The sequence below is a fragment of the Dromiciops gliroides genome, chromosome 4 (genome assembly GCF_019393635.1).
Source record: "Dromiciops gliroides isolate mDroGli1 chromosome 4, mDroGli1.pri, whole genome shotgun sequence".
In the NCBI taxonomy this organism is placed as follows: Eukaryota; Metazoa; Chordata; class Mammalia; order Microbiotheria; family Microbiotheriidae; genus Dromiciops; species Dromiciops gliroides.
In genome coordinates, this window is record NC_057864.1 from 393495128 (window position 1) to 393522541 (window position 27414).

The following is a 27414-nucleotide window of genomic DNA, read 5'->3' on the forward strand; positions in this document are numbered from 1 at the left end:
AAAGGAAATGGAGGCGTCAGTTGTAGACAGCCTTCTCAAGGAGTGTAGCCACAATAGGGAGGAGAGCTGTGATATGATAGCTGGTTGCAATGCATGGATCAAGTCACCTCTCCTGCATGCTATGAGGTATCAGTAAGATTTCAATAGAGTATTATTTATAAAAGTATCAAAAGTCTACAGAATTAATCAGGATATACTGAAGAAAAATACCTTTGTTTTGACAAGATGGGAATTCAAAAATTTCCATTCATTATAAGGGATTCTTCTGTCAATCTAATTATAATTACAGTGCAGAAGTCTTAAAAAAAGACCTTAATTAAGCTCTTATATGAGATGAGCCATAAAAGGCCTTCACAGTAACAGTGTTTAAATGAACTGATTTATTCAATAGGGCCTCACAACTAATGGATGATTCACCTTGTGTGTATGAGACATTTATTTCCAGGGAGTAGTGTCTTCATCACAGGAGCAGACAAGGATTTTCCATTTTTTTCCCTTTTGGGGGATTATCCCTTGACTTTTAAAAGTATGCTACTTATTATTTCCATTGCCAAAGAGCCAAAGTATCACAGCTTCGGAGGACAAAATAGAATGCTTCTTTGGCACTGTTTTGCATTATAGTCTGCTGTTAAAAATTGGACTACTTGTGAAAATGGAGGTGGGGGTGCCTAGCAAAGGGCACATTTATGAAGTGTTCAAAATTTACTTAGAAAGATCTGCCATGTGGTCTGGGAATTCGATGAATAAATGTGTCCAAAGGGAAGACAATTTTAGCTTTTGTGATTTACTAAATACAGTCCATGACAAATCTCTGAGAAGAATGAAGACTTGAATGCAGCACAGAAGATCTTATAAATATGGACACCCACTGGTGCCTGTCAGAGGGCATGAATGCATATACACAAATCTATATTTGGCTCACTAGTTGATAGTATTGAACAGTTTTAAAAAATAGTTTATATCAAATCCGAAAAATGAAAAAAGGCACCTTCATTATTTTTAAAGTGACAGTTTAAGAGAGATGGGAACATCTTTCTTTATAGAAAATTGGAGTTTCTAGAATCTAGAGGTTTTCTTCCTGAACTAACCTGCACTGTGAGATCTTTAGATTTAAATGTTAATGTTATTAATTTGGGACACACCTCTGACCCCCAATTGAACACTTTCTTTTACACCACACTACCACTTCATGGCTTTGATTTCATATACAGTGGCCTTCTGAACTTAATTTGGTTTCCCAACCGAGGAGAGCTTCCCTACTAGAGCTATTTTTCAAATATATATATATATATATAAGTCCTTCCTTTCGAGACACTTCTCTCCCCCCTCCACCTTCCCACACTCCCACTAATTTACGGTAGCAGGTATCTTAGAGATGAAAATGGGATAAGATGCTGTAAATAGGTACCTAGAGAAATGAGCACAGAATCTAGAATGATTGAGGTTTAGCTTAATGGAAACCAAGTTTAAATTATAATTTTAAAATTCTGTGTTCTTGAATTCCATTGGATACATTTGATCTCTGTGGTTTTAACAATTGTCAGTGGTCTACTTTGTCCCTGCTTTACACAGGAACAGACTAATTGCAAGGCTAGGCTTGAGATGAGCCCGAAACTCCTATTGCCCTAAGAAGATGAAGAAGGGAACAACTACAGGGACAATCTAGTTCAATAATCTCAAGGATACCATTATAGAGTAGGCCTTCAGATGGATAAAACCCTTTGGTGATCAGAAATACTTCAGTTATATATTTTGCCTTGAGGAAGTAAAAGGGTAGAACCCCATCCACTGAATCATAGAATGTTAAAAGTTAATAGGAGCCACAGAAATCTAGCACCTTCATTTTACAGATGAGGAAAGTGAGTCCCAGATAGATAAACTGATATACCCACACAGCAAGTGAATAGCACACTCAGTCCTTTATCCAAGTTTCCTTTGTCCCTCTCAATGGGGGAAATAGACAACTTGGCCTGAGGCCTAGGTAGTAACCTTCTTTTTTTGGAGGGGGGGCAGGGCAATAAGGGTTAAGTGACTTGCCCAGGGTCGCATAGCTAGTAAGTGTCAAGTGTCAGAGGCTGGATTTGAACTCAGGTCCTCCTGAATCCAGGGCCAGTGCTTTATCCACTGCACCAGCTGTCCCAGTAGTAACCTTCTTGTGGGAGGGAGTAAACCAGGGTAAGAATTAGAGTATTTGTAAAATATACCCTCCTTTCTACCCATTTCCACCATAGTCAATTTTGTCTCTACAAGAGAACTGAGTTGTTTCAGTAGCAAAAGACATATCCTCCAAGCCTGATAATATCAAAAGCAATAGCAAAAATAGATGAAGGACTTACATAGGAATGGGAGATTTTGGAAATGTAATATAGGGGAAATTCAAATTTAGGGACTAAATTTTGTTTAAGGCAAAAAATATCTTTCCTCACCCCACAACCCATCCGGATATAAGGCTGATGTAATATGTTTGTATTTATTAGTAGTGTTTTCCTAGCACTGTATTTCCTTAAAAGGAAATAAAATCCACAAGATGACAACTATTTGTTTTCATAAATGACAATTACTTCATATTCTGAATCCTAACTTTTTTGAGTCCCTAAATTGCATTTTTCATTGTTTCTTTTTGTTCTGATCCTTTGACCTAGCCTGGAAAATTTGAAGAACATTTCTCTTTTTAAAGTCAGGAATACTTTTAATGAAACAGTTTTTCCCAGTCAGATTTTAAAAGTAATGTTATTTTAAAAATATGAGTAAGAACTGTTTTCATTTACAATAAGTTGCCTTGTTCTTTATTTGGTAAATGTTAAAAGATACATTTGGCTTAGGCCATCTTTTCTGTTTCCCTTGCCCTCTTCCTTGCTTGAACTACCTAGATACTACCATGCACATAAAAATTCATTAATTTTTGTACTATGAATTGCACCAGGAAAGGAAATCATAGATATTCGTGTTTCCCTCTTGACTCTGGCATAAATGTTATTTCTGGCAACACTTCTCTGGTACACTTTGCTCAACTATGAACAAAGAATATATGGCTTAACATGGCTTGGTATCTGTCAGGAATATTGCAAGGGGTATTGTTGCATGGAGTGCACACATGCTGGAATGTAACAGCACTTTGTAGGACAACAAATGTCTATTTTCTGGATATTATGCTAGTAGCTTAGAAGAATGCTAAGAAGGCTCCAAAAATTCCTGACTTGCTCCTACGGATAAAATATGTGTATTAAAAAATTCTGTTGCATCACTAATCTTCTTTTATGAATACAAATAAACACAATACTCAAATATGTGCCAACTGTATACAGTCCAGAAACTATTTCTTGACTTTGAATCAAGACATCAGTTATTAATGGCTCTATATCTGTCAGGGATAATAAAGAAAATCCGCCTGTGTCAGGTAGACGGTTGGACCAAATGACCTTTAAGGTCTCTTCTAACTCTATGATTCTAAGTACAAACTTGCCTTGGTTTTATGTACTTACATGCTCAGAGATAATAACTAAACCTTCTTTGTGTTTTGGTAGATTTGTCCTGGAAAGTTACAAAATTGAATTTGGGCAGAAAAATAAGTCTATTGGCCACTACAATATATGGTTCTGGGACATGGAGCAGGGCAGAAAATGAGAATTATAATTCTTGTCATTACACAATCATTACTCAAGTAACAGTTCAGATTTATATAATGCTTCAAATTTTGCAGCATGATTCATATATGTTATTTCATTTGAATCTCACAAAAGCCCTATGAAATGCATATTAATTATCACCCCCATTTTACATGTGAAGAAACTAAAGTTCAAAGAGTTACTCAGGGTCCTGTAATTGGTGAGTGTCTAAGACAGGATTCAAAGTCAGCTCTTCCTGACTTTAACAGTTTTATCTATTACACTTCAGTATTTCTTATGAGCCCATGTGGGTATAACTATAAAAACGTTAGCTATAATTATTCTTATCTAGAATTCTCTTCTGTAAGGTACAAATAATTCCATTAAAAGCATAGAGCCTGAGCCTTGTGACCTAGGAATATATGAGTACCAGGCATTCCTGGTCAGTTCCCTTTAAAGGAATACTATTTTTCTGATCTAGAGTTGGAAATAATCCATAAAATGTCCCATTGAGCTACAGAAAAACACCAGGTATAATTTACTCCTTTTTACTAGAAATAAATAATTATGCTGGGTGTTTCCATTCAAGATTTATTTTCCTTAATCTTGAAGCAGTCACGGATTAAGTGTCAAGGATTCATAAATTAGAACCCCGCCCCCCCCCCGCCCCCAACCCAGGACCATTCCCCTAGTAGTCAAATATTTGGGAATTATGTAAAGCACATTTGGAAATCACATAAAAATATTCAGGTAGGCACAAAGGTGCCAGTGAGAATAACAAAACAGTCATTTTCTATACCAGACTAGTAGTGCTTTTTCAATCTCCAGAGAGGGCTATCAATCACCAAATGCTACTTTTCTTTACATATTACAGTGTCACCTGCAACTGAACACAAAACCTCCATAAATGTCAATAAGTCACAGAAATAACTCTGCAGACCATGTTAATTACATATAACTTAAGATGACTCCCAAGCATCTGGGACCCTCTTTAATATCTCAGATATCATCAAAATAGTCCAAAGAAATCACAAGTCATGTCCTGAGAGTCAGTCCTTGGCTCTAGAGATCTCCAGGTAAATTAATCAGGGGGCCTCCAGAAGACTTCATAATAAACTCATTAACCAAGGGAAGAAGAAGATCCATTCAGCACAGACCCCTCTGAGGAGTTTGACTGAGAAAATAAAAAATCTTATTTTGTCTCTGGAATCCTCTCACTCATGTGAAGGTGATTTAGACTTTTGAAGCTAGAATAAAAGGGTAGAGGGGTTTGGAGTCAGAAGACCTGCATTCCAATCAGAACTCCGTTACCTGTTACCAATGACTCGGTGCTCCAATTACTTCAGTTCTAAAGTGAGAAGGTAGAGCTGACTGGGGGAACCTGTAAGGTCCCTCCCATCTCTATATCTATGACTCACAGAGATGGTTGGATCATAGACTTATAGAGTTAGAACTTAGGGAGGACTTAGCCTCCCCCTTTTAATGTACAGATCAGGGAACTAAAACCACAAGATATTGATAGCCAGGTAGTGTGACCTACCCACTAGAATCCAGGCTCCTGGACTCCCCTTCCAAAGCTCATTAGTTTTTCCTGGTCCACCTATCTTGTTTTAGCCTACATCCAGGGTTGTGCTGATTGCGCCATGCTGATTCCACTCTCAAGGTCTTTGTTAAATTTTCAGCGAGAGCATTTTACACCTTGGAAAACCAGCAAATGCTATACAAATTAGGGCTTGATTTATTTTTGTTTTGTTGATTGTCTAGACTTAAGAAAATAAGTAAATAGTATTAATAATTCAGATTAGAATTAGAAGTAGGATGAGTGTACGTTGTTTTCTGGCGAGCCAGTTGTTTACCAGCACATATCTGTCAACACAATCAGCCAATCTACTCTAATTGGAAGGAACAACCTTAGCTTGCACTGTAATCCTCGGTACACAGTTAAAAATTAAACTTACAGACACTGGAATGAGTGTTAGCTAAGGCACACTGAATTGTTAGAGAATCATTTTCTTGATGGCACCTCACTGGCCTGGAAGAGTTCAAGTAGCTTCTGAATGAAAAATATGTCTTTCTCTTAATATATAGTTAGTACTCTTGGTATATCATGAAGGATTTATTTTTGATTACTTATTAAAATGTTTGATGCTCTGGAATTGCTGTCTTATCCTGGAACTTCCCTCAGTGCCTTCTTGCCTCTGGAACATTGCTTTGTCAATGTTTCATGCTTTTGCCCCTTCTATTTTGGTGAATTCCCTCTAGCATCTCCATTTGGGGGAGGGGCCCACACCCACTAACTAGGCTTCATTCCCCTCCCCTTTTCAATTTCCTTCTGAATATTATCTTTCTCCATTAGAATGTAAGCTTCTTGAGGGCAGGGCTTGTCTTTTTGCTCTAGCATTAAGCACAGTGCAGGGCACATAGTGAATGCTTAATAAATACTGGTTGTCTGCCTAACTGTTAGACATCTCATTCATTTCTTTCAGCCATATAGTTAAGTAAAAAAGTACAGATTTTTTTCTTCCCCCTACCCCAAGATTAATTTTACATTCTCAGACAAGGAAAGCTCAAATTTCTGTAGTTATTAACTAACATCTCACATTAACCTGAGGGTGGCACTATCTTTATTAATTCTTCCCTTTTATTTAATGGGCTTTGGGGAGCCAGAGAGATTAGAGATACATGAGAGATACTTTGATGAGTCCAGAACGTGGCATGTGTTTTCTGGCATTATTTACCCAGCTTCAATATGCCATTGAAGAGATAACGTGACATACCAGGAGCAGCTGCAACAACAGCACCAACAAAAGCAACATGTGTTGTTGGGCCTCTGGCTTCCAGGTGCTTGAGCCATAGCAGATGTTCCTTCATTTGGGGATTGCTGCCTTTTTCTCATTTCAGCTCCTTTGGTGCCCAAGTGACTGCAAGAACAGAGACAGAAGAGAGGGACAGAATTACGGCAGGGTGAAATTACGTGTGCAGGGAAAGGCAGACATGTAAAATGCAGGTTTCAAAGCAAGGACTCTCACAGCATTTCATCAGGGGTATTCCAGAAATTTGGGGGCCAACAGTTCTCACTGTGTGGGACTTAAGAAATAATAAAGTAGATGTGCTGATATGGCAAATGAGATGATAAGGTATAGAATTCTTCTACTTCCTTCTTTGCTCAAAAATGATAAAAAAAACCTTTATAAAAGATTTTAAATAACTTTTGAGAAGTCTGTCTTCTCTATGTCTTCACAGAGGTACGGTTAATAGCAAAATGCTCTTCATTTGGCCAAGATATAAGGCAAAGATTGCATGAGAGAAAGTTTATCTTAGATAATTAGTAGTAGTAGTAGTGGTGGTGGTGGTGGTGGTGGTGGTGGTGGTAGTATTAGCAGCAGCAGCAGTAACTAGCATTTATATAATACCTATTACATGCCAGCACTGTGCTAACTGCTTTACAGATGTTATGTCATTTTATCCTCACAACTACCCTGGGAGATAGATGCTATTATTATCCCCATTTTATAGTTGAGGAAAATGGGACAAATAAAGATTAAGTGACTTGCCCAAGGTCACATAGATAAGCATCTGAGGCAGGATTTAAACTTGTGTTCTTCCTGACTCCTCGCCTAGCCACTCGATCCATTATGCCATGTCTCCTTAGACTTCTTGCCTCCTCTAAAATCACCCCTCTCCCCTTCAATAGTACCACTGTCCCCCTTTATAGTGCTAATTTCCTGTGCCAAGGCCTTGTTACACTCACCTAGCTGCCAATGGGGTAAGTGAATACCCATGAAGTCAGAGATGACCAGGGCAATTACCCTTTCAGGCATATTTGCATTGTAACTGGGGACTCTTCCAGACTGAAGGAAAAAAGATGCTAAGAGTGGAATTTAGTTTTAAGGTCTGGCCAGTGATAGAGATACTTTTGGTATCCGGCAACCCATATACAAGTTTCTTTAGCTGGTGACCCACCCTAAAATCACTCCTCATAGATGCCTTCAAAGGTCAAATTCTGCCTTTCAGTTGGAAAAAATAGTCTTTAGAAATTAATAGAGTAATTTGATTTGACATCATTGGGAAAAGGAATTGAACGGTATGGGTCTGACATGTTGCTTCTAAGTTGTGGTGTGTGTAAATTATTTGAAATTTACATTAATGCTAAGAAGAACACTTGTTAAAAATGCACTAAGCTTTATACCAGATCCCTGCCTTGTCTCCACTCTGGAAGTTTCCCTGAGAAATAAAGCTTTCCACATCATTTGATTATGTCCTAATGATTTGTTGGGAACACACTATCACTGGAAAATTCAGAAGGAAATAAGATCTTGGGTTTCTACTCAGGCAGCCTCTGGAGAAAACTGTAATTTGTGGATGGGCCCAGAATGGATTCATGGGATCTTTTCTTGCTTTTCCATTATATGGTGTTGGCTGAGGATTTTCACAGAATGTTTCTTTCCTTTAATTTCTCTGAGAGCTATTCCTATTCTTTAGTAAGCATGCTCTTTCTAGAAAAAAAAAGCCCTCTTGAGAATCACAATTAGACCTGGCCACCAGAGATAATTTCAACTAAAATGCACCCTTTCTTCCATCCCAACTAACTAACTGAGCTGAGATAAAAGTGTGGGGACATATGTTTTCTATGCAGAATGTTCCAAAAGTTTTAGTGTGGTTCTAAGCTTTAATTTCTTTTGGAAAAACCCTTGTATATGTTCCCTAACTCAAAAATTAAATACACAGTTAGTGGGAAGAAACAACATATGACAAAGAACTGCTAAGACATACTACCTCCAAAGTATTCCCCAACCCCGACTGCCAGGGAACAGAACATGGCAAACAGTGGCACACCCTGATGGTGTTGACCTTTAAATCCCATTCTATTTGTTTATATGTACTTATGCCATAGGAAAATATAATTCAGTGAGATTCATGGGTGGACATGCAAGGGAAAATCTGTCCAACTCTTGCATTTTTCACCTCCAAGGACCTCAGATTCCTTGCATTTAAGCTAAACACATTTTTTCACTATCTACAAATGAAAACAAAATATTGTATGAATTTTTGCATAACTTAAGGGTTGAAATTGAGTCAAGTACTTTTGAGTATAATGAGGCCAATTCATTCTTTTCCTCTCCCTGGAAGCAGGAAGCAAGCTGGGAAGCTTAAGATTGGACAGCCAGTAAGAGTTTCAAGGTTGGTTGGAAAACTGAGCTGTCCTCTGCAGAAGAGATGAATGGCTTTGCCCAAGGCTTTGATTATAGAATTTATGGACCATGTAAAATGCAGTCCCAGAGGATGAGGGTGGGGTTGGTAGATAGCTTGGCAGCAATACTGGTAACACATACAACACACGTATAGCACATCCATGGAAAGTCTCATTGTGTCATTTTTGAAGTAACACAGAGAACCTGCTTTACCCATAGAGACCACCAGTTCTAGCAAAGCAGTTCTTTCCTTCAGTCCCAGGTTAATCCACTGAGTAGGAAAATGTTGAAGAGGTGGAGGTTGGGAGAGTAATATTTAACTTGGGAATTATTTGTATCTTCCTAGTGGTGAAAGGTAGAATGAGATTCAATAGTAGGTAAGGTTGTTTATTCTTTGTAATGGGAGTTTCAATGGCTGTTTAGCTTCCATTCTCTTCAATCTATTTTGAAGCTGTATAGTTGAACTCTAGATAGGTACTTTTCAAATGGTAGGTAGAAGCAGAGGCAGAGGTTGCCATTGAGGTCTTCAAAGTTAGAGTTAGTTGTAGCATCCGTTTTCTTTTTTTTTTCTTTTTTTTGCAGGCAATAGGGGTTAAGTGACTTGCCCAAGGTCACACAGCTAGTAAGTGTCAAGTGTCTGAGGCTGGATTTGAACGCAGGTACTCCTGAATCCAGGGCCAGTGCTTTAACTACTGCTCCATCTAGCTGCCCCAACATCCCTTTTCTACTTTGGTTTTCTCTACTCTTTCTGAGGATTCAGCTGTAGTGACTAAACGCTGGTACTTTGGAATTTAGGGTTATTGACAAGGCTACTCCTAAAGCAAGTGCTGCCTGGGAAATCTGGGAACCTAGATCTTATTGCCTAAAGGATTCAAAATCTTCACATTCTCTATTCAGAAGGAATGTCCTTCAATACCCTTCTTAGTTAGGAAGCTTGCCTACAGATGCAAGCATGTGTGGTACTGTCACACAATTTTTAAATCAATATTACTACTCCTATATGGGGCATGGGGTGCAAAAATCCACCCCTCTCTCCCTCCTGTTTTAGTATGGAAGAAGGTGCAAGGGAAAAGGTGGAGAAGAAATCAGAGGGATTAATGTGTGGGACTAGCTTGCTTTTACAAGCCAGGAATTAGGAGTTCATCTTCAGTCAGCCAGTTTTTAAGTGTTCTCTGTATTCCATCAGTTGCCTACAAATGATGATTTATGCCTTGTAATTCGATTAATGGGGCAAACTCCTTGATTTCAGTCAGGACCCCTCTGTGCTTTGACTTGGAATACAAAGCCCTTTGGATTAGATTTTCAAAATACCAAGAAAATACATTTTTGCCTTCCTTTGTTTCTCTATCACTGGACAAGAATCTATCACTTCTTTATTTTAAGATACATATAAGAAAGTTAGAAAGAGGGGGCCTATTTTGAAAATGGAAAGGGAAAGTTAAAGATGAAAAATACAAAAGTTTTTAGATGCTAATAATGAAGCAATTCCTACAGTATACAGCAAAGCTCAAAGCAACAAAAACTTGTCAAATTATCCAACTAATTAGGCACAGTCTGGACCAGTAGTTTCCAAAGAGGAAGTAGCTGTTTCCTAGGAAGGAAGGAAGGAAGGAAGGAAGGAAGGAAGGAAGGAAGGAAGGAAGGAAGGAAGGAAGGAAGGAAGAAAGGGAGGAAGGAATCCTTATTCCTCACTTAAGTTCACTTCACATATCCAATGAGTTTCCAAAACTTGTCATTTCTGCCTCTATAATATCCTTCATATTAGTCTCATTCTCTCTACTCACATAGCTACCACCCCTTCTTTAGACTTTCATTTGTTGTCTTTCATTTTTGAAGAGGACCAATGGCATCACAGAGTGATGTCTTGACTTTACATGAATTGGATTTAAATGAGAGAGAACTGTGTAAAGTCATCAGCCTCACTGGCTTCCAGAGTCATTAAAATCCAGTGGCAATATAGAAGTCAAGATGACTGGCAATGGTCCAGGATGCAGTAGACGACCTTGGTTTTTTCAATGTCTGGCCAAGCTCTAAGCACTTCATAGCAACTTGCCAGCCATCTTTATGGCCATTAGAACAAATTCTTCCCATCTGCTCATTCCATCAGGAGAAATGCTCACATACTTGGGGTAGACACCCCCTTAACTTACACAAGGGTTTGAGTCCTATCCATTACCCTCAACCTGTTTTAGCTCATCTACAATTTACTGGGGTGTGGCTTCTGTGCATGTTACAGCTTCTTGGCACAACAGTGAGAGTTGAATGCTAGGTAGACATGAAAGGTGTTTAAGCAGCCCTGAAAAGAGCTTGGCAAGCCCTCCTACCAGAAGTGCTAGTCCTCCTTGAACACCCCATACACCTCAGACTTTCATTTACCTTTTGCTTGGACCACTACAATAGCCTCCTAACTGATCTCTTTGCCTCAACTCTCTCCTTCCCAAGCCATCCCTCCACACAGCTGTGAAGGCTCATGTCATTGGTCCTTCTCCCTTCCTGCCCAACACACACCAAATAAATTCCAGTGCCTCCCTATTACCTTTAGGATAAAATATATACTAGTCACTTTGACATTTAAAAACTTTCACAGCCTTGTCCTAGCCTAACTTTCCAGGCTTATTTTATATTACTTTCCTTCTTTATTTCAATGGTCCAGCCAAATTGGTCTTACTATGCCTTACACATTCAGAAATACAATGAAAATACCCAAATATGAATAGGATATGAAGGCATGCTAACATTCATTATGTAGAACCACTTTTTTTGTTTGTTTTTGTTTATGGTTTTTTTGGGGGGGGGGTTATTTATTTATTTTTTTTTGCAGGGCAATGAGGGTTAAGTGACTTGCCCAGGGTCGCACGGCTAGTTAAGTGTCAAGTGTCTGAGGCAGGCTTTGAACTCAGGTCCTCCTGAATCCAAGGCTAGTGCTTTATACACTGTGCCATCTAGCTGCCCCCAGAACCACGTTTTAAAAAATGGAATGGATTCATATTGAAAACTTTCTGTTGAATTGAAATGAGAAACAATCGACTTTTGCTTGTTATTTTTTTTTTTGCATTGTACATGGTGAATGTCTATCCAAAGTGAAATAAATTCTGCCAAAAAGCTGTTATGTTTATTGACTATTATTACCTATTATTTGATCGTTGTATTTTGGGGCACTTAGGTGGTGTAGTGGATAGAGAACCAGGCCTGGAGTCATGAAGACTCTCCTGAGTTCAAATGTGTTTTCAGATACTTAGTAGCTGTGTGACCCTGGGCAAGTCATTTCACCCCGTTTGCCTCAGTGTCCTCATCTATAAAATGAGCTGGAAAAGGAAATGACAAACCACTCCAGTATCTTTGCCAAGAAAACCCCAAATGGAGTCACAAAGAGTCAGACAGGATTGGAATGACTAAACAACTAAACAGTGACAAAGCAACAATTATAATTTATAAATCTACCTAATCCCCCAAGGCAAATACATGGATTAAAAAAAAATAACAAAGTATATTCAATTGTGTGGCTCTCAAGAGCAAAAGAAAAAAAAAATTTATACCATTGATAACAGCAAATTAGAAATGTTTATTTTACCTTTATGGTATCTTTGGAAATTTTTCTGCTTTTGTGTATGTTTTACAAGGTACATAATGTATTAATACAACAGTACATATGTATAATTTATAAATAAATATGCATTGTTGTTGTTTGTTCTTCATTCTCAAAGAGGACCATGACATCAGGAGGCTATGTCATGACTTGCAGTGAATTGGATTTAAGTGAAGGAGGGCTGTCCAAAGTCACCAACCTCACTCTCTCCTTCAGATCTTCGTCTAGTGCCAAGATATTTATCAGGACAACTGGAGATGGCCCCAGATGTTTAAGGCAATTGGGGTTAGGTGACTTACCCAGGATCACAGAGCTAGTAAGTGTCTGAGGTGAGATTTGAACTCAGGTCCTTCCAATTTTGAGGCCAGTGCTCTATCCACTGTGCCACCTAGTTGCCCACTAATAAATATGCATATATTGGGGATGCATGCTGAAACATTTCTTTGCAGATGGTGTGTGTGGAGGGGAATGATCAAAAAAATTGGGAGGCCACTAGGCTAGACAACCAGTACAATTGATTGAACTTTTAAAATTTGCTATTTTCTAAAGTCTCTGTACCCTGAATCATCAGGTAATTATCCACCCTTCTAAAACAGTTTGCATGTACAGAACTAGCCAAAGGTGGGCTTAAAATCATGATGGGTGCAGGGATGGGAATTAGAGGCAATCTTTTATACAGATTTTATGGCAGATGTAAGAAAAATCATCAGTAAGGACTTGTTCTTTTTATTGCATCAAAATGAAAAATATCCGTGATTAATGTAGAATTACAATGTGTTTACTTAGAAAAGTACTGACAGCACTTTTATCTTTATGACATGTTCATTTTGAGATTCATCAAACTGCTTTTCAGAAAGCACAAGTGCTTATTATTTCACTATACATCACAAGAGATAAGCAATTTTTAAAACAGGCAAAGAAAAAAATGACACTCCAAATATGAAAAGGGAAAAATATTAATTTGACAAAACAAAACCCTAGAAACTCTAAAAAAAAAATAGGCGTGTGCTATGATGTTTACGTGAGACTCTCTCCTATAATAGCAATCAAACCAAATAATTGCTAAGAAAGCCCACAACATATACAAGGATAATTTTTAAAGAAACCCCATACCAAGTAATGTTTGTATAAACATGTTGGATATGAATAGAGGGTAGTTATTATTTAGAAACATTCTCAAATAAGAGATAAAAGTGCATAACATCAATCTCAATGACTTAAATGTTTAAAGTATTATACCAACCTTTCCACTAGGTTTTGCTTTAACAACTAAGAAAGCAAATAGAAAATTGACAATTTAGGTTGTGAAACTTTTCAACCTATGGATAATGGCTACTGAAAGGAGGCAATTAGTTGTAAGTTTTTTCCTGATCTTTCCAGGTTTTTCAAGAAAACTTTTTAAACAAAAGCGCAATGTTCATTTATTTCAACCTCAGAAATTTTCAGGATACTTGGGACCACATTATCTAGCCTTTTTCAATATTACAGTTTATAGATTTTTATAGTTGAAAGGGATTTTAGGCATCTTTTAGAATTAGGGACTCTCTCATTTTATAATTGAACTAATGTGGGGTCTAGGTAAGTGACTCTCTCCAAGTCACCAAGGTAGTTTATAGCAGAGCTGATACTACTACCAGTAATAGCTATTATTTATATAGCACCTATAGTATGCATACATTATGTGAAGTGCTTTATAAATGTTATATCATTTGATCTTTTGAAATCCAATTTTTCTATTAGCTATATGACTGGGTTTAACTTTTTTTGGCTTCAGTTTTCTCATATGTAAATTGTAAAGGACTTTTTTTCCCCTTTTGGACAGGGTGGGGGTCCAGTTATGTGATTTCATTACTGTAGGGAACTTCCAGTATGAAACTTTCCCCCATTGATTCAGATCATTGGACAGAATTTAATTTGTAGTCTTACAGGGTTACCTGGTCAGCTAGCTAGTATGTATCAGATCTGGGATATCAACCCAAGGACAAAGTGTGTCATTCTGGGGTATTAAATGCAGATGAGAGAGAAGATACATAATTGGGCAGATATACAGAAGGTGAGATAGGAACTCATTCTAATCACTAGGAATGCTAGTTTAGGGTTTAAACTGAACAAAAGAGATTTTATTGAAACATATTATTAAAACTTTCTCAAAGCAGAAGAGAATAAATAAATCCAACCCATCCTGGACATAGGATGAGCACATAGTTTTGTAGAGGAAGGAGATTTGATAAAGGAGCGCAATCCCTCCTCCTTCCCACTGTTTCCCTTCAGGGGCAGAACTGAGGGCAAGGACCCAAAATCATGCCTGAAGTAAAGTATTAAGAACAAAGTAGCACTGTCCTTAGGAAGGTGGGAACAAGAGAGGGGGTACTTCTACTCCTTTGCCCAAAACTCACCTCCACTGCTAGATAACAGAGAAACATTTCAAATTAAAAGTAAACATATTAAAGCAATTTTTTTTTTTGGTGTTACAACCTTCCAAGTGTTTCTTTCTCCAGGCTAAATTATTCTAGTTCTTCAATTCATACTCATTGGAAATGATCTTGAGACTCTTCACTAGACTGCTTGTCTTCCTCTGGATACTCTCCAGTTTCCCACTTGTCCTTCCTATAATGTGGCATGCAGGGCTGAGTATTCTATTCAGCTGTGGCTCTCTATCTGAATGTGGCCTGAGAATTTTGGTAGCCATTTTAAAATATTGAATCAGAATGAGGAGACTAGAAAATCCACTAAAGCCCCAAGATCTTTTTCAGTTAACATATGTAGCCATGCCTCTTTCTTTTTGTACTTCTGAAGTAGATTTTTTTTCCCCCGGAAGCCAAGTATAGCTTTTATCCCTATTAAATTCATCTTAAGTGAATTAATGTTTTAGGCAAGATTTCAAGTCACTGCATTGTTTTCTATCTTTCTAAATTCCATCTTTTCATATTTGGTAAAGGTGCCATTTTGTTTTTGGGTTTTTGTTTGTTTGTTTGTTTGTTTTGTTTTGTTTTTTGATGAGGCAATTGGGGTTAAGTGACTTGCCCAGGGTCACACAGCTAGTAATTAAGTGTCTGAGGCTGGATTTGAACTCAGGTCCTCCTGGATCCAGGGCTAGTGCTCTATCCACTGTGCCACCTAGCTGCCCCTGCCATTTGCTTTTATCCAGGTCATTGATAAAAATATTAAGTAGCATGGAGCCAAGGCCAGATCCCTAGGGCACTCCACTAGAGACTTCACTCTAAGCTAATACTGTTCAGAGCTGGACTTTTGGTCCAGTTTCAAATACAAACATCTATACTTTCAGATAATAGCTATCTCTCCATCTTGTCACAAGCTTAGCATGAGTAACTTTATCAAATCCTTTACTGAAATCGAGGTAAGATGTTTCTCTTACACTCCCTTGATCTACTAGACTTGAAGGAAAAGGAAAATAATATTACCCTTGCATGATTTCTTGGTGATGTCAACTGGGTTACCATGAACTTGACTAATGATGACAATGATAACAATGCAGAAACCCTTTATAAACATTATGTAGTCTGATTCTCACAAAGTATCTATGGGAGATAGGGGCTATTATTATCTCAATTTTACAGATGAGGAAATTGAGACAGATGTTCAATGAATTGCTGTTAGGAGTTAAGAGTTGTTTGAAGCTAGATTTGAACACAGGTCTTCCTGATTCCAGGTCTGACTCTTTATACACTGTGTCACTTAGCTGCCTATTTCAATAACATGTTATAGGTGTTTACCTGGAGCCTAAGTCAAGCACATTGGCCTGTAGTATGCAAACTCCAAATTTTTCCTTTCATTTGAAAAATGTGTGCATTTGACTTTCTTTGGTCCTGTCATACTTCAGATCTTTTAAACTGGTAGTAATAAGAGCTGTCAGAACATAGCTATTTTCTATACTACCTAGTAGTTTGGTACACACACACACACACACACACACACACACACACACACAGAGTTTTTTCCCCTTCACCCTCTCTTTTCAGTTTAAAATTTGCCTAGGTCTGGTGACTTGAAAGCATCAAGGGCAGGTATGTGTTCTATGATCTACTCACTAAGACTTATTATATTGCTTTTGATTTTGTCTATTTCAGTGCAAAGATAACTCAGCAATGAAAAGTGAAATTAAGTAAGAGCTGAATAGTTGTCCATTAATCATCCTCTTTCCCGCTAAACAGTGCATGGACCCTGTTCCTCCTTTGCTTCTAACATTCTCCAATACAGACTTAAAAAAATCCTTTTGGCCCCCTTTAGTATTTTTCATTAGCTTCAGTTCATTCTGAATTTAGCATTCTTGATATTCACTATCCTTGTAGAATTCCACCCCTTTTTTGGGTATTCTCCCACTAACCACTTTTGCTTCCATCTTTAAAGTGTCTAAAAAAGTCTGAGTCATTGGATGAGATCTTATGCATTCATATGGTTCTCTTTGGACAACTTTCCCCATCACCACCACCCTCCATTTTTTTTACCTTGTCAGAATTATTTCTTTGTATGTTTTCAGAATTTGTTTTGAGACATTTCCATCCTTTCTGGGTTGTTAACCTTTGTAGAATTTTAGTCCATGGATTCCTGCCTATCTTTCCCTCTAACCTTTAGAAACCTGTCCTCCCAAAGTGTTTTGTAATTGTCAGACTATGCCTGACTTACTCTCCACTATTACAAACTCTTTGTTGGTGAGTTAGGCAGGGGAGAGGGGGTATACTCACCAGATCTTGGTAGGTGTGACAGAGAAACCACAAAATTCTGTCCAGTAAGATAACTCCTTAAAGCAGATCAGTGAGATGGACAAGGATCCAACTTCTCATAATTATATTCTGTTTGGGTATCAAAACTTTCTTCATTTGCAGTCACTTGGCCTTTGGCCCTGACTTAGGTCTGCACACTAAATGCTTATACATACCTTCCCAATAGGCTTCTGCTTCCCATGATCCTTTGTTCCCTCCCTTGAAAAAACTTGAAAAAACTACACTTCCCATCATTCTCCTTGATGATAAGGGGCTACATTTGACTATTTTACCAATTATTTGAATCATCTTCTAGGGTAGAAGATCTATAACATTTTAAATAATCACAGCTCAAATTTATGAAGTTCTATAGAGTTTAAAGAGTACTTTTTTGCAACAACTCTACAAAGTGCCTCATAAAAGTATTATTTCACTTTTAAAAAACATGCTTTTTTGCTGCTTTTTAGCATTTTTCATTAGCCTCAGTTAATTCTGAGCTTAGCATTCTTGATAGTTACCATTCTCCTTAACTCTAACATATTTTTAAAAATTCATCTTCCATTAACTGCTTTTCCCACCATCTTCAGTATGTCTTAAAAAAAAAGAAAACCCTGAGTTATTAGATGAGGTTCTTGTGCAGCCACACTGTTTTCTTCAGAAAACTCCCCCATTTTCTGCCTTGTCAGAGTTTTCTAGGTGGGGAAAATGATGGTCATAGTGGTTAAGTGACTTTTCAAATTCTACAATTCTATACTTCTGAGCTTTGGCCATGAGCATAAGTTGATTTTGTTCTTTTCCATCTTCCTCATTTGTATTAGATTTTCATTTATGAAATATCACATATACTTTATTATAATTAATTGCTTGATGAAATAGAGAGGATTTCTCTAGGATTATGTTAAAAAAGAGATAATTAGGTATGTAATTATATGCTGTAAACATATACTAAACAGCCATTTTCTAAAGTTGTGCATTCTATTTAATAGGCCAACTTTCAAGGAATGATTATTGCTTTTTGTTATCATTCCTTCCATATCAAGGGAGATATGTAACATATATTCCATATCAACTGAAGAGAAGATTAAAAGAGAATTAGAAATAAATAGCATAATTTTCTGATATTTATGTATACTGGCATGCTAAGATGAAAGAAATACTGAAATTATTTGCTTGAAGTGCTATTTGCCTGCTTTAGTAATATGAAGGTATTTTTTATGAATTCTCAGGTTCATCACCTTTTGTGGGTGATATTAAATCTCTGAAAGAGCCTTGGGGGAAAAGTGGGAGCAGGCTGGCAGAAAAACCTGTGATGTCCATTTTTGGGTACCATTTATTTACATGGGTTCTATAGTTTTTAATTCTATAAATCCATTATTATGAATTGCTTGGGTATTTAGAGCTTCCTGACTATTGGTTTTTAAATGAATGGTCTTCCAAATTTGCCAGAAGGAGCCTAAGTAACCCGAGTCATTTTATTGGAGAAATGACAAAACGCACTTTTCCTTGAGTAGGAGATAATTACTCTTCTGAATTAGTCGATAAATATTTATCAAGCACCCACTATGTGCCAAGCACCGTGCTAAGTACTGGGATACAATTAGGCAGAAATCCCTCCCTTAGGACATGGGATATTAGAGTTAGAAGCCTACCCCAAAATTGCCATGCTAAATTCTTTGGTCTTTTATCCTCAATCAATTTCTGAGTTAAACTATGTATACACTTGAATAAAGTTATACTGATTGATTTATGTAGATATTTTAAGTTCAATATTTTTATTTTTCAAGTAGCAAGTATTTTAAAAATAATCTATCCTTTCCACCAAGTCCCTCTACAATTAAGCAAATACTAAAGAAAAACAAATTCTTCAATACATATCTTTAAAAACTCATGCAAAACAAATTCCTACCTTAGCCATATCTGAAAATCAGATACGTCTGTCTGCATTTTAAGTTCATCACCTCTCTGTCAGGAGGGGAGTGGTTCATACTCATTCTTTTGGACTCAAGGTTTATCACTGTGTTGATTAGAGTTCTAGAGTTAGAGTCAAACATTTGCTAAACACCTACTATGTGCCACCTTGTGCTAAATGCTAGGGATATAAAGAAAAGCATGATAGTTCCTACAATCTTTTTTTTTTTTTTTTGGTGAGGCAATTGGGGTTAAGTGACTTGCCCAGGGTCACACAGCTTGTAAGTGTTAAGTATCTGAGGCCGGATTTGAACTCAGGTACTCCTGAATCCAGGGCCCGTGCTCTATCCACTGCGCCATCTAGATGCCCCTAGTCCCTACAATCTAATGAGGGAACACATAAAAAGAAGCTGAAAAGCAAGCTCTCATAGGCAAAATATTACAGTATTTAGAATGCTTAACAAGGGGTTAGGAAGACGAGTTCAAATCCAGTCTCAGATACTAGCTTAGGAAAGTCACTTAACCTTTATCTGCCTCAGTTTCTTCATCTGTAAAGTGATGGTTAAAAAAATAACACCTATCATGCAGGATTGTTTTAAGGGTAAAATTAAGTAATTTTACAAAGTGCTTTGCAAACCTTAAAATGCTATCTAAATGCCAAACATTGTCATTATCCCCTCTTCTTCCTTCTTTTGTCTTCTTTATTTACCAGCTTTCATATTCACTGAGATGAGAGACAAAAATGGACTTTACAAGGGAATTGTTCAACACTTTGCAGTGCTATTAATTATAATTAGTTATTTAATTCAATCAGCTAGCAAATATTAGGTGCCAATTCTATGCCAAGAAAAGTCAGTCCAGTTCATCTTAATTATTTGCTTAAAATGATCCTTTCTCACACTGAACAGGTGTGGCTGTTCTGTCAGCTTGAATACAATATTAATATTACATTAAGATTCTGAAAAAAATTTTCTTAATTTTAACTTGGAAAGTACAACGAAATTTGTCTAAAGAAACTAAGCCTTCTCCATGTTTCCTAATTCTTATTAACTAGTTTGAGGTTACCCAGGATCTTCTCAGTCTTGTTAAAAAGGTCAAAACTATGCTTTGCTTTCTTAAATGTCTTTCCTTGTCAAAAACTCACTCCAGGTCCAAATCCCCAATTTTCCCCACAACTCACAGGTTCATAGGCTGGGGTCTGGTGGTAACTCTTGTGAGTGGTGTCTACATGTCAAACGATGTAGATTCTGAACTAGTGTGCTTCCCTTCAGTAATTACTATATTTAGATATTAAGTTACTACATGCATAATTTATTTACAGATGAGAACAATAACATAAGATATATACATATCCATTTATGATCATTTAGCTGAAACCAAATCACAATTCAAATTACTTTAAACCTTTAAAATATCAGTAGTTGATTTCTCTTCCCTTGTCTGGAAACTCAGAATTACTCTATTTGGTATCTCTCAAGATAAATCTCTTCACTTTAATCTTTTTCATATAATAAAGTTGAAAACAGCATCCACAGAAAAGATCTCTTCATCTTTTTCCTCTCAGGGTATTCTTCAGCTTCTCTCAAGCTTACATTTTTAATTGTCTTTCTCCACACTTTATCAAATAGAAATTCCCAGAGAAAGTGGAAAAAACAACAGCAAATGAACTACATTCTTTCCTTGACTTCAAAGAGATAACATACATAGAATAAATTCTTCATAGATCTTGCTGGATCACAGATAAATAACATATTCTTGACTCCATATGAAGAGGTATTTTACCTTAAGTTGGTTTCTCAGTTGACTCTATAAATTCCTAGGCATTATGGGCAAATAACATATCATCTTCTTGACTCCATAAGGGTGGTGCTTCCTATCAAGCCATTCCCCAACTGTTAAATCTGCCAACACCAACTGTTTTCTACCACTATCGATTTTCTATTCAAATTACTGTAACAATTTCTGTGTCTCTGTGTTATAGACAATTTGAGCAAGAGTTAAACTTGAATGAAAAGAAAAATGTCTACACACTCAAAGGAGCTGTGTTTAAGGACAACTGAGAGCATTTTAATTTGCACAATGAAGGAAATACGACATGGCCTAGTGTATAAAGGACTAGCCTTGGAATGAGAAAAACCAGGGTTCAAGTCTTGGTACCCCATACAATACTATGTGATTCCTGGGTATCACTTAGCTTTTAAGTACTCCTAGGCACCTCTCTAAGACCCTAAATTATAGAGAATTGCTTATCTGGATCATTGGAAAGACTTTCTACACCTCCTTCCATATGAGGAGTTCCCAACAAAGATGATGAAATCACATGTCTAGGCCAAAAAAACCCCAAACCAAATCCAAACCAAAGTAAAACCCCTTATCCCAAAATGGAAAAACAAAAGCCTTTCTGGTGTGTATGAAGGTACAGTAGGGAGATGTCAACCTATAGTTTATATTTGTATGAGCTAAATAAAATCCAGGTTTCTCTTGTAATATGTCCTATAATGCTTCTAATGGTTGTGTGTGTGTGTGTGTGTGTGTGTGTGTGTGTGTGTGTGTATATATATATATATATATATATATATGCATGTATGTACACATATATAAATATATATATATATTTCTTACGGAGGACCTATGGAATGTAAGATTTCACAAACAATATTCTTTCTTAAACAGAATATTTACAATGGCTGTACAATATTAATCTGTACATCAAACTCCATTGTTTTCCAGAGAGAAAATTCTCATGGGACAATTCAGGATCACACAAAAATTCAACATAATTTAATTCAACAAGCATTTATTAAGCACCTATGTGCCAGGTACCATGTTAGATATCATGGATACAAAAAGATGAAAATAGAACAGTCCTTGCCTTTCAGACAGAAAAGATGAAATGAAAATATTAAATTGAATTTTGATTTCCAAAAGCATTATGGGACCCTAAATTTAAATTCATTTTTACAAACTATTGCTAAAAACAAGATTTTAGATAGGACTTCTAGAGCTCTGTCATGACAAACTATTTTTTTTAAGAAGACTAATGAATGTTTTCTAATTCCAATGGCACAAATAATTTTCCAGGAGAACCAAGAACAATGGCTGAGGTTCTGGTTAATGTCAGTTAGCTCATGGTGGTTAGACAGATGCTCATGCCTAAAAGCAGCTGAATAGAACACAGACCTTTTCTCTCTATCACTTTTGCAGAAATGCTGGCATAGAGAAAAGTCAAAATGACACAGAATGTTTTCATACTTTAAAGTACTGTCTACCTCCTCTCCTCAAAATCTGATTTTCATGCCTCACTGTTATGTGGAAATGACCCTGGATTTTTAAAATCTATGCCAGCAAAGCACAAGCTCTGTAAAGTTCTACCCTGTTAACATTGAATCTGGTCCCAGACACAGACTAAATTTACTTTTTGAGGACCAGAACAGCCAAGGTTCATAGAAGCTCATCACCAATCAGATAGAATAGCTACTTAGGAATGGACTCTGTCCATGACATCCCATACAATGCAGAAAGTACAGGAATTACCTCAGCCCTGTATGGCTTCTTCCTCTTTTGCAATTATAGTGACAAAATGATGGCATAGAGGACGGAGAAGGGTGAGCGCCATTCAATTTTTAGATTCTTTATAAATATTAACTTAGGCTATTGGTACTTTAAATGTAAGTTTCCTTGCCCAGTGATCACTAGTGTGGACCCATGGCTGTAGGAACTGAGTCATATCAACTTGACCTCATTACAAAAAATTTTTAAAAAGATAAAAGGAAATTGTAAATAAATGGAAAGTGGTTCAAAAATCCTCCTTGGAGAAGCAGATAAAGGAGTTGTCAGTATTACTTGGAGTTAAGAAGACCTAAGTTCAAATCCCACAACTAACACTCACTAGCTTTATAACCCTGGGTAAGTCACTTAACCCCTTTGAGTCTCAATAACTTTATTTGTAAAATGAGGAGGTTGAGTTAAATGGCCGGTAGGTTACCTTCCTACTCTAAATGCATCATCCTATGAGTTGGTGTTATCATGTATTCAAAGTCAATAAGAAATATTTCTTGAGATGTTTGGATACCTAATAATGCAATTTTCAAGTTTTGCAAAAAAAAAACATGAAAATAATTGCAACTTATGAGACAATTTCTTGCTCTAGAGGAGAGAAATGTAGAGAAACACTATTAAGAACTCAGTAAGATGTTCCAAATGAAATTAATATATATTTTGGTATTTGATATTCACACTTGTGTGTCACAGTGTAAAGATGGGCAAAAAATGAAAATGGTGAAAAATGTGGTTCTAGAGTAAGGAATTAAGAGAGGCTAAAGGCTTATAGATTACACAAAAACTTCATGTCAATATATCAGGAACACCTCTTTTTTTTTTGAGAAAAGAAATGAAAGGTGATGGACATAGTAAGCATTGAAAAGCATTATGAAAAATTGAAACAGTATATTTTAACCAACAACAAACAACTTATTACCAATGTAGTAGTCATTTCTGATTCAGCCTGCTGTCTACAGTCAGGATACCAACTTGTTAGAGCAAGTATCAAAATTAGTAAAAAAACAAAAAACAACAGCAACAACAAAAAACCCTAGAAGAACAGAAGACAATGAGGAAAAAATATGGCATCCAATTTAAACAATTCCAACATGGTTTTGGTAAGTAAAACTTTGATCCCCAAAATGGGATATAGAGGAAAAATACTAATGTCAATTTAAACAATTTCCTAAAGAAGTTTAACTAACACAAACCATCATGAGACCAAAATAGTCTAGAAATTATGATGATCATGATTTCCATATCATTCTTTAAGATCTTCAAAGTACTATGTACACTATCTGATTTAATACTAACAACAACCCTATAGGGCAGGTATCATAGGTATTCTCATTTTATTGATGATGAAATAGAGGCTAAGGAGATCAACTAACTTCCCCAGGATCACATAGATGATATGTGTCTAAGGGTAGAATAGAGTTTGGATTATCCTGACTGCAAGGTCTAGAATTATATTCACCATTATGTCAGCTAGGAAACATTTTATTTCCTTGCCAAGCAGAGAGATCTGGCAGGACAGGGCACCACTGGTTTAGAATATAAACCCTCTTATAACATTTTATTGAGAAAGATAGTGGGAAGTTATGGACATTATTGCCTTATAAAACATCAAGAAGAAGGAGGAAAAATAATTTTTAAAAAAATTGACGCAATTAAGTAAGTCATCCTGGGAATGTTTAAGGATGAAACAGGAAGGAGCACAACAAACAAATAAAAACAGAAATGACCTGGAAAGATTTTTATAACATTAAAAAATCAAGAATAGTGGAACCATCACATTTTAACTCTAATATCACAGTCCTGGATGTGCTTCCTGAGGAAGAGGAAATGGAACTGAATCAGAGATGAGAAAAGGAGCCAAGGTCCACATAGGCAGTGATTCAGTTTTGAGGGATCAGTTCTCAAGATAGTTAAGGGAGATGAATATATAGAAGGCATGGAAAAAATATAGGGCTTTTTCTTGAAAAAAAAAAAGGATGACAAGAGACTATCAATAACTGTTGTCCCATATGCATACATTCTCATTTCTACAAAAATTTTATGAGCATAATCTATGCATGCATGCATCAGTCAACACTATTTCTTAAGCACTGATTGTGTTCAAGACACGATGCTAAGCACTGGGAATACAAAGAAAGTCAAAAACAGTCCCTGTCCCCAAGGAACTCACATATTAATGGGGAAGACAACATGAAAGCAACTGTGTCCAAACAAGAAGTAGACAGGGTAAATTGGAGATAATTTAAGAGGATAAATACTGGCATTAAGGGGAACCAGGAAAGGCTTCCTATAGAAGGAAAGATTTTAGCTAAGATATGAAGGAAGGCAAGGAAATCAGGAGGTATTGCTAAGGAGGGAGAGAATTCCAGTTGTGGGGGGGGGTGCAGCAAGTGAGATGGCATTGAGTTGGGAGCTGAAGTATCTTGTGTGAGGAGGAGAAAAGAGGCCAGTGTCACCGGAACATAGAGAATGTGGGAGGGAGTGAAGTGTAAGAAGACAGGAAAGGAAGGAATGGGTAAGGTGATGACTTGAAAACAAGAGGATCTTATATTTTTTCTGGAGGCAATGGGGAACCATTGGTGCTTATAGAATAGGAAGGTGACATAGTCAGACCTGTGCATTAGATCTCCTCTTCCAATAAAGTTATCAATTTTTACAACGACAAAAGGAATAACAATCAGTTCATAAGAGCTAATCAGCACAATAACTGACAGTCTATTGAGTGTTTTAAATCCACATCCCTCTCACCCCACCCACCTCTGCAAATAAGGGAAGAAGATATAGTCCCATATCTGTTCTTTGGGGGATAAGCTTAATTATTATAATGTTAGAACTCAATTTCAATTTTTGGTTGTTCTATTTCCACTGTAGTTACTGTGTAGTCCCATCATGTAAATAATAATATTCTTCTAATAATATTGTATTGTCACAAGTCACATAATAATATAATTTCTTTAGAAATGAAGTGGAGGCTCATCCACAAAACAATGGAGAAATATATAGTGGACATGAGCCATTAGGCTATAATAAATTAAAAACAAGTAATTACATAGAAGTGTGATAAAGGATGCCATAAGAGAAATTCATTATTGTAAAAAATTATGGCCTACCATGTAGCAAGACAAAGGAAAAGCAACCTGTAGGTCATGTGTTCCATTGGTATTGATACAATAATAAGAGAAGACCACAATATATTGGATAAAAACCTATGGTGGATTTGTTGGAAAACATGCATGAGTGTCACACAGGGTGTACAAGAAGTGGTTATCTGTGTTAAGAATCCTGGAAATGGCAGCATATCCCAGGCAACCAATCGTGTTTCCAACCCAACCTTCACAGCCACCCCCACCACCTGCCACCCACAGGGCAGGCAGGCTTCAGCAGCAAGACACACTGAAGGAGAGAAAGGAGGCAGTTTGTGCCAGGCAAGTCAAACCACCACCATCACCACCTTGACCACCATATCCCCTCAGATTTTTATGGTGATATTCTAGGTCCCTAAACCCAACAGCCTTGGGAAAACTAATGCTTCCATCCCTGTGTGTTGTTGATCAGCTGTTTTTCAGTAACATTTGACTCTGCGATTCCATTTTGAGTAATTTGGAAAAAGATACTGGAAATAGTTTGCCATATCCTCCTCCGGCTCCTTTAACCAATGAGGGAAACCAAGGCAAACAGGGTTAAGTGACTTGCCCAAGGTCACACTGTTTTTAAGTGTCTGAGGCCAGATTTGAACTCAGGAAGATGAATCTTCCTGACTCCAAGACTGGTACTCTATCCATTTCGCCACCTAGCTGCCCCAATATACAGGTAACAAATATTTATTGACTGACTGTAGCCTCTTTGACAGCAAAGATTATCTTACTTTTCTATTTGTATACCTAGCACTAAGCACAGTGCTTTGCAAATACTTTTTATCTATTCATTCATTCATTCATTCATCACTGGAGGAAGTACCTCCACTGATAAAGTCACAGATCTATTGGAGTATTATGAATTCCCAGAATACATATTTTAGTAAGTTCAACAAAGACTTTATGCAGCAAAATATAAACAGGATGTGTGTGTGTGTGTGTGTGTGTGTGTGTGTGTGTGTGTGTAAAATGACTACATTGCCTATCCAGGAATGCTAGGTTACAATTGGGTTACAATTCAAGTATAGGCAAGGGAGGCAGATAGGATGAGTTAGAACATCCTTTTTTCCTCCCCATTTTTCTTCATAACTTCCAGGGTGAATCAGGTGGCTGGTGGCTTTCAAGGCAGACACTGCTCCAGCCAAACTCTGGCTAAAGCACAGAGCATCCTTTTAACCTTTCATTACAGCTGCCTAAGACCCCAGGTTGTATGTATTCAAGGGGAAGAAGCCCAGAAGAATATAAATTTGAGAGATCCCCTAAGCTACTACTAAGCAGTCTAATTTACTTAATGAACTATCATCTTATCAGTTAGGTGATTCGTCCAGCAATCCTCTACATATATAAAGCCTGGCTCCTTTATTTGGCCTCCAAGGAGACTAAAAGCAGAAGCACTCACATAGATCATCAAAACTTTTGGCCATCCTGACAAGATCATCCTGGCCATCATAGCCTGAAACCAGGGATGTGTTGTTGGTAAATGTTTAACCACTACTCTCCAAAAATGTACATATGACCCATTTTCAAGTTTAACCTGCATTATTAACATATTATCCATCATTTTCTTTTTTTTTTGTTTTTTTTTGGTGAGGCAATTGGGGTTAAGTGACTTGCCCAGGGTCACACAGCTAGTAAGTGTCAAGTGTCTGAGGCCGGATTTGAAATCAGGTCCTCCTGAATCCAGGGCCAGTGCTTTATCCACTGCGCCAC

The 27414-nt window shown here is 37.1% G+C and overlaps 1 protein-coding gene across 4 annotated transcripts in view; it reads right to left on the bottom strand.

Annotated features, from left to right (window-relative positions):
* Nucleotides 1-27414, bottom strand: part of RGS17 (regulator of G protein signaling 17) — a 198523-nt gene that overhangs the window by 54557 nt on the left and 116552 nt on the right. For 3 of the 4 annotated variants that reach the window (XM_043962986.1, XM_043962984.1, XM_043962985.1), the window contains exon 2: nucleotides 6383-6526. The exons of the other annotated variant lie outside the window; for it this stretch is intronic. In XM_043962986.1, the coding sequence (XP_043818921.1) occupies nucleotides 6383-6501 (119 nt within the window). In that variant the 5' untranslated portion in view covers nucleotides 6502-6526. The remainder of the gene's footprint in view (nucleotides 1-6382; nucleotides 6527-27414) is intronic. 4 annotated transcript variants of the gene reach the window in all.